Source organism: Denticeps clupeoides, chromosome 15, assembly GCF_900700375.1.
Source record: "Denticeps clupeoides chromosome 15, fDenClu1.1, whole genome shotgun sequence".
In the NCBI taxonomy this organism is placed as follows: domain Eukaryota; kingdom Metazoa; phylum Chordata; class Actinopteri; order Clupeiformes; family Denticipitidae; genus Denticeps; species Denticeps clupeoides.
Genome location: NC_041721.1, coordinates 10526300 through 10538863, shown reverse-complemented (window position 1 = coordinate 10538863; position 12564 = coordinate 10526300). Strand labels below are relative to the sequence as shown.

At 41.7% G+C, this 12564-nt stretch overlaps 1 protein-coding gene across 4 annotated transcripts in view; it reads right to left on the bottom strand.

Moving 5' to 3' along the window:
• The window catches only part of syt1a (synaptotagmin Ia), a 174330-nt gene that overhangs the window by 4358 nt on the left and 157408 nt on the right, over window positions 1-12564 (bottom strand). For all 4 annotated transcript variants that reach the window (XM_028953977.1, XM_028953980.1, XM_028953978.1 and 1 more), the window contains 4 exons: window positions 12309-12476; window positions 10508-10675; window positions 7977-8094; window positions 756-889 (listed from right to left, as the gene is read on the bottom strand). In XM_028953977.1, coding sequence (XP_028809810.1) covers window positions 756-889; window positions 7977-8094; window positions 10508-10675; window positions 12309-12476 — 588 coding nt within the window. The remainder of the gene's footprint in view (window positions 1-755; window positions 890-7976; window positions 8095-10507; window positions 10676-12308; window positions 12477-12564) is intronic.

The following is a 12564-nucleotide window of genomic DNA, read 5'->3' as shown; positions in this document are numbered from 1 at the left end:
ATAGAGAACAAAACGTCATCATGCAAGTTGATGGGTACTTTTGAACTTTGTATCCAGCACGGTCCCTGTTCACACTGAAAAAGAAGACACTGCTTGATCTTTACTGGCTGCCCAAATTCTGCATAGAATCTGTGCAGAATCCATTCTCACTGTGCCTCAATCGCTCATGTCCCAGCACTGAAGATTCATCTGCTTCATATGAACAACCCTGTTCGTGTACCCCAGTAGACAGTAGAGAGTGGTTACCTGCGCAATTCGGTTTCAAAATACTGGTAACGGTCATGTCATATGGAGCATATTTTTAGCTTCATTCTGAAGCTGAAGATACAGCTGGGAACTCTTCCAATCCATCTGAAGGAACCAGGCACATCCTTAAAGATGTTGAACTGAAACCCCAGTTGTATAATCCTCTAATATGTCACAGAATAAATGCTCATATATGCACTGTTCTATTTATATTGGGTTTAATAATAAACTTCATGACAAGCTGGTCAGACGTTTCAATTTTCTGCGAAAATGGTCTGTGTTTGAAACACTTGCAGCCGCTACTGCTCTGTACTGTGTGATACAGGTCAATCATGAACCTGTCACTGTCACTGTCATGATCCAAACACCACCTCTTCACATACATTTAAAACACACCACTCCCTGCTTAATACCCCCCACCCTTGAAAGATGCCACTTCTTAGTGTAAGTCTGGCACATTTGTTTCAGTACTATAACACTAATACATGTCATGTGAGGTGAGCCGTTACCTGGATTTGTTCAAACGGCACTTCAAAGCTAAAGGACTCGTTGTAGTAAGGATTGAGGGTGTTCTTCTTGATTGTCGTCTTCTTCTTCTTCAGCCTCTTCCCATTCTGCATCAGGTGGATTTTCACATAGGGATCTGTGGAGGATATTGGTCAAGGTCAAGGCTTTAGGCCGTGGAGAGTAAATGTAGGTGAGACAATGGGCTGCTGATTCACGTCGAACACCAAAGTGCTATGCATTTCTGTATGAAATGTAAAAAATATAAATGACAAATTTCCCCAAGGCAGTGACAATCTAAGGAAACAGTTTAAGTAAGTACGAGGAAATAAATAATTATTAAAAGAATTTAATTAATTAATTACCACACATTCTATTGCTATCACCCCAAAATACTGAATGAGCCACATGAATCTAGTGCAGCCCTGATATGCATGGATTCCACTGGAGTAATACCCACAGAACTGATCATTAGTAAAGACAGATGTTTAAACAATTTGCAAAAATGAGCTAATAAAAACACAGCCCTTTATCATATTTTTTCAGGAACTATTAAGTATAGAACATTTTCTAGTTTCTGTTCAACAGGGGCAATTTACCTGCGAGTGAAGTGCATTGATCGTACAGTGAAAACACAGATGTAATGAAGAGATGCAAGGAATTATTCAGGAATTATGATCAGGGTCATGGCTGCTGGAGCCCATCCCAGGACAGTGGGTGCACATACACAGAGTCACAGAATCAATCCACCTAGGAGAGCAAACTCCACACACCCAAGGTCCGAGTCAGGATTTGAACTCACACGGCCTTGGAGTTGTGAGGCCATGTCACTAAACCGGCTGGTCCCTTCCCCTAGACTCACTTGTCCACCAATCAGAAATAAAGGAGGAGGGACCTCTTGCGGCTGCTATTCTGTGGAGGGTTCCCCGTTGTCCGTGGGTGTCTCTAAATGCCACGCTCCCTTCTCCAATTTACTGCCGGCACACTTGACTTGCTGCTCACACCGGACTACAAAAGCATGGCCCCGTGGGTACGAGCAGAGGGCAGGTTTGTTAAAGGAGCAATTTGGGAGGGAACAATAGAAGAGACACTGAGAGATTTGATGCCTAGTGAGTGACAGAGGCACATGGTCATGAAACTCATGTTGAAAAGCATAGAATTAGGTTACAGACAGAAGTCAGCACTTGTTTTTCTTGGCGTGATTATAAGAGAGGCCGTGAACAGTAAATGGGTGTAATTATTTTGGCATGGGATAATACTCTAATTACATATTTAACTCAAGACCCTCACAATTAGTCCACTTAATTGTGTGTTTCAGTAAAAGCAGTTTTTTTTTTTATTTGAGCTGTACATATCTTCAAAATACCATATGGTGTGAATTATGACAACTTTGAATGGCTGATGGGTAATCCTAGAAAAATTTGACTGGTAACATCTGTAGGATTTCCATCATCAGCAAATATTGGTAAAGCTTAACACTGCTAATCTCCTATCCAATTTGGAGGGATGGTGGCTGCCAGGCTGGTGAGTTTATCCCTAAGGTGTATGTGTGTGTGTGTGTGTGTTTGAGAGTTTAAGAGAAAGAGCGAGACAGCCACTCGGTGAGACTGTGTCCGCTGTGAAGAATTGTAGTCCCGCGGTGACAAAGAAATGGAAGTGTGTGTGTACGCGTGAATAGGGCTGGCGGCATCTAAACGAGAATCTCTGCCGGTGACGGCCAGTCACCATCAAGCGGCCACGTTACCACCGTATATCACCCGCCACCATCTCCCTTCCATTCTGAATCTCTTCCCTCTGTGTGCACCGGCCGGAGTCTAAAGCCCTAGGACGCCTCATAAAAAAATAAATGGAATGGCGTGAAAAGCAATAACAGGACAGCAGAACGCCCCTCCATCCATATCTGTCCACAGGTTCGTGAAGTTCTGTGGCATAGAGTAACAGCGATGAACTGATCCATTATTCAAGGTGTCACGTCTCCACTGTGTTTATATTTATTCCTCGCTTTTTATCCCAGGCGCTGATGAGCTGTAATTGCTTTTTGATAGATTTTATATGAGAAGCTGAGAAAGTTCATTTATAAGCAAAAGACCTCACAGCTTAGACCCGTATCGAATTGGTAAGTGTGGGGAGCAGCAGCCGCCGGTTCAATTTTTTACTGACATATTATAATGAAGAGCTGCCTGATCTGTTGCATGTCTTTAAATGAAACACAAATCAAGTCAAATCATAAGTTTTTTTGTCCCACCCAATTCACTGAAAACTTTTTTTTGACACTATGAAATTTGGCCAGTTTCATTGAACTCAGTGAAATGACCTTGAAAAGGTCGACTTCAGTACAACGTCTAACATGACCCTATCTATCCACAGCATCTCATTTGCATGATTAGTATAAATAGTTTTTTTTCATGTTATTGTTACACTTTGGAAGCAGGTGATTGACAGCCTTGGCATCTTGCATCATGGTACAGGGCAACCAAATAAGTAACAATTCCTGATATCGATTGATTCTAGTCTCTCCTGCGCCTTCTCTACTCTGGCTCCACATTTAACAGCGTGCCGGAGGGAGTTGAGTTTCATTTCCACAGAACAGAGCCACTGGAGTCACATTATCCATGTTGATTTTATCGATTCATCGTTTAAAACTGAACAGTGCAATATTTGCATTTCAACTGATGCATGGCATTTTTAAAAACACTTTAGACCTCTTTGTTGAATATGACATGAATATAAGGAGTTTGGGTTTTATTGAACACGGCTTTCTCTTAACATCTCGAAAGGATCAATCAATTTGTTGCCTTTTATCTGACCACATTAAAGGTGAGAGTCTTGCAGCACGTCCACACCTTCTCTTTCTCACCTCTGCCTGGACTCCAAGCTAAAGTGTTGGGTGGAGGGTGTCTGTTATTTCCAGCTCCCCGTCTCATTTTCCAACCAATCCAAATGTGCTTTATCTGCACATGAAAAGCCTGAGTGCTGCATTCCTGCGAGAGGGAGGGAAGCCAGCCCTGCCATATTAGGAATAGAGACCCTACGTCTGCTCTCATGGTGGACCTCTAGACCTCGCAGTCTGTCCGAGACCATCTGGTTTCACGTGCGTAGGGCCCCAGGGAGTGAACCTGGCGATGCATTCAGAGAGATCTTTCACAGTCTGGTTAACTGGTCATTCTGGGTTAGGCCATATTAATTGTGCTCGCGGTAATCGGTGCATTGACCATGGGTGAAGTCATCAGATCAAGTACACCTTCGCTGGGAAAAGTCAATGGGAAGGGATCAGCCTCTTGCACTCATTAGTTGCTTTTATAAATAACTGTCTGCTTCTCTATGCAGAGTCTACCTAGATAATTACACTGTGCAGGGTCACAGCGCCACCTACAGTGGATTTTAGTTCCAAAGTTGGCCTTTCAGGGTTTCACTGTTCATGAAGAATAACGCACACTTTACAGCCAAATGTACATAGCCTAGAAACAACATTTAGAATATTTGTCCAATTCACTAAAACAAATGAACTAAAAAAAACTGAAATCATACTAATGGAATGCAAACCTATACTCATGACCACATAAATTCAGGCCTCATTAATCTATCAAAAGGAGCCAACATTCGGGCAGGTTTTCACATTAACTTAATGCTTCAGAAATCTTCGCACCAAAGCCTGAGTCGTTCACACCAGCTGCCAGAGTCATGCTCATTAGAGTACCTTAACAGAACTGCAATGTGTGAAACGCGTAAATGAATTTCAGATCAAATTCAGATGGTGTATTCACACCGACAAGAGGTGGAGGTGTAAGACCCACCCTACAGTCCGATTATTTCGCAGATGAAGAAGCGGAGTTATGCACAAAACAAGCTAGTCTGGCAATTATGGATTCGATGTGTAAAGTGACACGTTGTATGGGTTCCTGTAACATGTATGTCCTGAATCTAATTTGCTTATATTTTCAGTGGGGTTAGTCTGATTGATTACTTAAAAGATGGTGAATAGACGTAGTGTGTTTCAGGTAAAAATCCATCAAGTTTTAGAGGAAGATCCACGTCATGAGCCAGATGCACAAAGTTTTATATATGGCATTTCGCCTAATCATCATTACCAGCTTCCAATCCTGTAGGTGGCAGTAATGTTCAATTGTGTTGACGCAGCCATCGTTAGAAATACAGCTGCTATCGTGCTGCTGTTACCATATCATAACCAAACCAAACATGCAGACATATCATCACTGCTTTCTGACTGGTAGACGAGTGAGTGTAACATTGGCAAACACTCCAGACATGTTGCATCTCATATATGTTAACCTGAGCTGTGAGTGTAAAGTGTTGATGAGCTAAACAGGAGCCTTCTTATGTCTAATTTCAACCATCACTGTGGCTTGGCATCTCCCAGGCTTTGTTCTGCAAGGGTCTCCTGGTGGGTTTGTGAGTGCCCCGTTTAAAGGTTAAACACCAATGGCAGTTAGGAAAAAAAATCATTCTGTACATCACAACAATACTCAACAATTCTCAAGAGCAGACATTTTCTGTGCCAATATAAGGCTTTTGTGGAACTCAAACAATGAGCTCCACCAGCACTTAGTTTCTGAGAGGACCAAAAATGGGAAGTTTTTTTTTTTTTTTTTTTTTTTAGAATTATTTCTAATTACATATCTTTTAATTGAAATACCCATCTCTTGTGAGCCAATGACTAATTAGTCTCAGTAAACAGGACCTCGGTGGAAAAAAGGACAAATTACAGGCCATCAATTACACGTCCTCCCTTTCAAATTCCAGCTGAGTCATGCTGGTGATAGTGGTTAATTATTGGCATTATACATGCAGGCTTTTATGCCTCTCATCAGAGCCGCATCTGAAGTAGGGATGTAGCATCTGTCGGCAGGAGTGCATTTTCAAGCCTCTTACAATATTTTTTACTTGGTGATAAGGACAATACAATGAACAGCTGTCACTGTAACCTTCAAGCTCTTCAGAAATTGGATCATGCAGTGTTCGCATTCTACAAACTCTAGTGACTAAGTAACCCTTTCAGTTGGGTCAACAGTCATTGCATGTTAGTTTAACTCGGCTCATAGGAAAGCCTCTTGCTGACAGTGACAAATACATCTAAACATCTGTAACAACATCTGTATCAGTTTAGCTAGTTGTTACATTGCATTTTGATAACACTCATTATCACTGAGTACATTTCCATGCAAATTAGCCCAACAATGTTTATAGCACAGCTAGGTCATTTAATCAAACTACTGTCCTTCCTGTTTTACTGATTTACTGTGCCGCTTAACTAAGTTAAGTAGCAATATACCCCTTTTGGCTTGTTTGTACAGCAATTTTTTATTGTCACTGACCAAAATAAAAGATAAACAATTTAGCTGGTGGTGAGCATGACAATTTCCTCTCGGGGATTTGACCCGGAAGTGACAGAAGTGTAAAAGTCACAGAAGTAACAGCTCTGAGGGTCGGTGGTGGCCTAGTGGTTAAGGAAGTGGATTCGTAACTGAAGGGTTGTGGGTTCAACCTTCAAGCAGATTCAATGCCACTGAAGTCCCCTTCAGCAAGGTACCGTCCCCACATGCTGCTCCCCGGCCGCCTTTCATGACTGCCCACTGCTCACCAAGGGTGATGGGTTAAATGCACAGGACATCAATGATTTAATCAAAAATCATGACTTGACTGGGGCTGAAGATTTGAAGGAGCTTGAAAGCACTGGTTGTTCTATCAAGCCATATACCAGAGATAAAAGAGTGGTGCCACTGTTTGTTCCTTCATCTTCACAATTCTTCTGGCCATCAAACACAATCCTTCTCATTTAAAAAAACTATTTCTAACCCACGGCCTCTGGCAGTGGCACCTGCGGCTGCAGCCTTCTCACCTCTCGCCCCTTTCATTGCCAGTTATCAACTTGACAGACAGCTCATGAATAGACTGGACTCAGAATGCAAATGGCAGGAGGCTAAGTGCCAGTGCTGGCGCTTTGCAGCAGCGGGGTAGGGCTCCATGCTTAATGGCCTTCCTCACCATGAGGAAAACCTCTATCCACTTACAGCTCAGCAGGTGGGGCTGGAAGAACTGGCAGGGTGTGTAGAGAATGCACAGTGCGAGTGATGTGTGCTTTTTGTGTGCTGAAAGGGTCACATGGATGGAGAGAGAGATGGAGACCAGCATAACTTCTGTTAGAACCATAAGGATAAAGCAGGCTCAAAAATAAATAAATATTTAACGTCTTAAAAAATTAATATAGATGCATTTGGTTTACTTCCTGTGTGGGGTCTGAGCTATGATCACTACGTAAAGAATGATGGCAGATTCACATGTATTTACATTTACCGTATTTTCAAATGGAGCCACGTGGCTGCCAATGCGCTCAAACATGGCAGCAGCATGCTGGGTAAAAAAAAAGTTGCCCAAATGAACTACTGGAAAGTAAGTTACATTAAATTTTAGTCCATTTGCATTTACATTTGCTGCATTTTTCAGATGCCCTTATCCAGAGCGACTTACAATCGGTAGTTACAGGGACAGTCCCCCTGGAGCAACTTAGGGTTAAGTGTCTTGCTCAGGGACACAATGGTAGTAAGTGGGGTTTGAACCTGGGTCTTCTGGTTCATAGGCGAGTGTGTTACCCACTAGGCTACTACCTAAATTAGTTTTAAATAGATCAATGGTTCTGCAGGAGGATTGCTTATGTAGAATATTGTAGAATACGTGTAGAATGCTGAAGCATTGTTGCACTCTCCCAAATGTATTCATGCTATGCCTCCTCCCTGTTTCTGATCGTGAACTCACTCCCACTCACCTCTTCTACTTCTGTTTTAACGCCCACAACAAACCCCCACCTGGGAACAGACTTGATGTCCTGCTGGATAATCGTGAGGCCTTCTGTGTAAACAGCGAAATGAATGCACTTCAGGGGCAGACCAGTGTTCTCACATGGTCTCGTCACGATGATCTGTATACTGGGAAACTCTCGTTTTTCCCGCTGGGCCTTTAAGAAGTCTGTTGTTCTGTACGGATGCTGTGAGAGGACTCAGTGTCAGCGGGTTTCGCAAATTTTCATTTTCGACACAGTAAGCCCTGAGAGGAGACTCTGAAACTGAGACTGTACAAGGCCTCCTGTTCGTGCCCATCACCATCCACCAACCCGCGGTCCCCATCCGCACCACACTGTTCCGTTTTTCAAAACAAATTCACAATCGAAACAGCACGCGGCTTCCGAACCTGCAAACAACGGGGGGACATACCTGACAAGCCGCCCACGTCCATCTTCTTTAGGTTCTTTGCCTCCAGGATAACCACGGTCAGCTTGCCAGCAGTGGGGACGTAGCGCAGTGAGAAGCAGATATCACCCAGCTTCTCTTGCTGCAGTGCAAATATGTTCAAATAATAGGGCATTTACTTTCATAGCAAGGCATTAGAGAAAAAAAAAGACAGGTAGAAAGGAACAACGTACATAAAGTATAACCAGTTTATATTTAATATATAACCAATACATATTAAGTACTTATGAATTTCTCTACAGAAGACAGCACTTGTCTACAACAGTGGATTAGCAATAACAATTTTACAGTATTCAACAGGTGAATTAAAAATAAAGAATTTTTTGTGCACCTTTCACAGCTAATAACTTGTAAAAGAGAATTAGATTGTCATAGTTAGATATGTTTTAACTCTATCAGGTGAATCAGTATTAAGAGGCATCCACACATCAAGCAATTTGCTTGTCTGCCATCACTACAAATTAATAATTTCAGGCTATGGAATAAACATTATTTGAGAACATCACAAAAACAATTATTAGTACAGTAGAGTAAAAGCACACCTTTCAGTGTTCTACAATGTATAATCATACACTGATCCATTGAGCTATACAGCATCCATGCATTTCTGAAAGTGGAAATGTTACTATGTTTTTTGTTTCAACTGAGTGGAAATGTGCAGAAATTAAATTATTAAAACACACTTTTCCTCAATTTCCTTGAGATAAAATAGAATTATACAACCCAAAATCATTAGTAATATATCTGACTTATTTCAGCTTATTATTCTGGCTTATGAGCAGTTTCAGAGACTTTCATTGTTAAAATTTTGAATTGGTTGGGGAAATGACAATGGTGGACAGCCATTTTTATGTCTCTCCAGAGATGTTCAATTGGGTTTCAGTCAGGGCTCTGGCTGGGCCATTCAAGAACAGTCATGGAGTTGTTGTGAAGCCACTTTTTTGTTATTTTAGCTGTGTGCTTAGGGTCATTGTCTTGTTGGAAGGTAAACCTTTCACCCAGTCTGTAGTCCTGAACACTCTGGAGAAGGTTTTCATCCAAGATATCCCTGTACTTTGTCACATTCATCTTTCCCTGGATTGCAACCAGTCGTCCTGTCCATGCACCTACAACACACCCCCACAGCATGATGCTGTCACCACCATGCTTCCCTGTTGGGACTGTATTGGACAGATGATGAGCAGTGACTGTTTTTCTCCACACATACCACTTAGAATTAAACCCAAAATTTCCATCTTGGTCTCATCAGATCAGTGAATCTTATTTCTCACCATTTTGGAGACCTTCAAGGGTTTTTAGCAAACTCTATGCAGGTTTTCATGTATCTTGCACTGAGGAGAGGCTTCCGTTGGGCCACTCTGCCATAAAGATCTCATGATTCTCATTTGCTCTGACATGCATAGTGAGCTGTAAGGTCTTATATAGACAGGGGTGTGGCTTTCCTAATGAAGTCCAATCAGTATAATCAAACACAGCTGAACTAAAAGGAAGGTGAAGAATCATCTCAATGATGATCAGAAGAAATGGACACGGCATCTGAGTTAAATATATGTGTCACAGCATAGGGTCTGAATACTTAGGACCATGTGATATTTCAGTTTGGTAATGCCAAACTGACCATGTGATATTTCTTTGTTAATAAATCTGCAAAAATTTCAACAACTCTGTGTTTTTCCGTCAATATGAGGTGCTGTGTGTACATAAACGAGGGAACTTAAATGACTTTAGCAAATGGCTCCAATATAACAAAGAGTAAAAATTTCAAGGGGGTCTGAATACTTTCCGTACCCACTGTATATATATAAATACATAAATAACCTCTGACTCTCCTCCATCAGCATCTGTTGGACAGTATTATAATTAACCTTTACATAAACAAGGTTTCCCTGGCAACCAGATGTTCAAATGTTATATTGCATGACATTTACCATGAAAATTGAATCTCCTGAAGCACGGTTCGCAAAACCCGCCACTTTTATTAATAGGAAGGAGGCCTGGGCTGCTGATTAAGTGGCATTTTCACGAGAGATGGATTACCCCTCGCCTCAGATACTTGCTCCTGCCACTCCTTCAGGTAGTTCTACAGTCATTACAGCAACGTAATGACATGACAGCATTTAATAAGAGGTATGTAAATCATGAAGGTGTGAAAAGTAACGAAAAAGGTGTAAGGAACTCGGCTCAGCAAACGCACAAATTATATCATTGGGTTAGGATATTGCATAACCTCCATCACAGGCATAATTTCTCTGTGTTAGGGATCCTCTTGCAGTAGCAGGACTCTTGTGATAAAAAAAAAGAGTACTGCTGGCTCACTAGAGACTGTAATTAGCATGACAAATGAGGAAGGAAGTCAGCGATAGTTACATCCTTGCCTAATATGAGCCTTTATTGCCCGCGAATTAGTAAATTTCCCTCTCCAGCTCTGCATCTCTAAACCCAGCCAGTATTTTATGTGAGGCTGACAGAGAAATAGAAAGATGTGCGGAATTCACCTCTTCCTTCTCGGCGCTCACAAGGTCCCTCCACTCCTCTGTTATGTGGCTGAAGTCCACCTTGTTCATGGGCACCTTCACATCCCCGATGGCGTCATGCTTGGAAAATCGATCAAAGTCATACACCGTCATCACCAGCGTCTTTCCTCCCAGCTCAGTGTAGGGGACCTAATGGAGGCCAGGGAAGAGAGATAGTCAGCATTGTGAACCAATGCGGAACAGTCTGCGCAGGATCTTCAGTGACGGCACCACAGCCTGTCTTCAGCTAAGCTGATGATTTTGGGTTCCTGTCACGTCTTTAGAGATTACTGAATTCATCTCAACAGAGAAACAAGCTACAGAGTATTGATAAAGCCCATCCAGGACATCCACGTTCAATGTTTGGAACTGGCAAAAAAAAAAAAAGAGAAGAAAAATGAAATCGCCAGCGTTGGTAAGAGGGGGCCGTCTGGCATTTGATTGTTGATTGCCTCCAATTGAGCTGTTTTCCTGACAAAGCTCATTATGCAGGCCCACTCACTACGACGCGCTGACAAACTGCTTGATTGGCCAGGAGAGAGATAAGATGCTGAGGGTTGCTATTTTGTCCTTGACGCTATCACAGTGGCACTCCAGATCCTTCATTTCAATAATGGAGCCACTTGTGATTAGCTTGATGTCAGAAGCACACCAACGGTCTGTCCCATTTCGGCAAAGTCCTAATTTCCCCTAGATTTGGAATCAGTCAGACAACTACTTTCTGCAAAAATTACTTTAAAAGCAATGTGGTGTAAAAAAAACCCAAAACAGACTTGTTCAGGAACATCAGTAGACCCAGAACTTGGTTTCCGTCTCTGTGAAACGGTGTGTGTGCCTTGCCTCATATTTTACTTGCTTGGACCTTTCATGTGTGCAATGTGCAGTCTGTCAAGGGCTTGTTAAAACACCAGCTGGTTGTCTTCAGAGTACGAATATGTGGGAGAGACACTTCACTTCCCTGAATGCACAATGACATGCTAATGAGATTGTGCACAGTCCAACAATTTAAAGTTAACAATGCGTCTAGCAGACAACCAGCATTTATAATTAAAAAAAAGTTACAAAAAAGGGGGGTGGAAGGAACTTTAAGGTTATTTCTACCTAAAAACAACATTCTCGTTTTCACTGGTTTCTCAATTGATGGGCTTGTGTCTGTGTAAAACAAGAGGTTTGTAGTTGTGTAAAATATTTTTGTATGTTCTTTAAGAGTTATGATAATATATTTTATACTATAAGCTTTTATATTATTGAATAAAAACATGTTAAGAGTCAAAACAAGACGAAATAGGAGGTTTATGCAGTGGTTCCCAAACCTTTCCTTTTTTAATGAAATTTGCTAGATTTGATCCTCTTTATAAGCAGCTCATAATTTTGAAGAATGCGCATTGTTTTTTTTTTTCTTCTAGTTTTATTTCCAGTAATGCAGGTGTAGACTGAAACTAGATATTTTAGTTATGGCCTCCTGCCACTAGTGGCTGCCACTTGACTGTGTTCATTCTGCACAAAGTTCTTTCATCTCCTGGTTAGCATGATTTATATCAATTTAAGTTTAGTTTGCTTTGCTTTGCATGTAACTGTGTGACCTACATGAGTTTTGTTAATTTACTAATTTGTCTACTGCCTGGCATTTTGCCCTATTCATGTTTTTTGCACAAATGAGTATAAGAAAACAGGATGGCTCTGTTTGTGTGTTCATTTTTTTAATCAGATAACACTGTGAAACTCAGTGAAAATCAATTAGTTTGAGCACACACTCTTCTTCATGAAATATAGACATTTTTACCTTGAATGTGAACTGCTCATTGAAAGTAGGATTCAGGGTCTTCCTGTGCACCTTGGTCTCAAACTTCTTTTTCTTGTCGGGCAGCAGGTAGACCTTGACATAAGGGTCTGAGGTGCCACCCATGTCCATGGCGGGCAGCTCTGCGGCCTGTATGATTCCCACTATGAGCTAACAATTGGGAAAGAGAGGAGATACGTTGTGTTAGCACCATCCAAGAACACTAATACACTCCTGCCTTGTCCATTAGCCCACCACC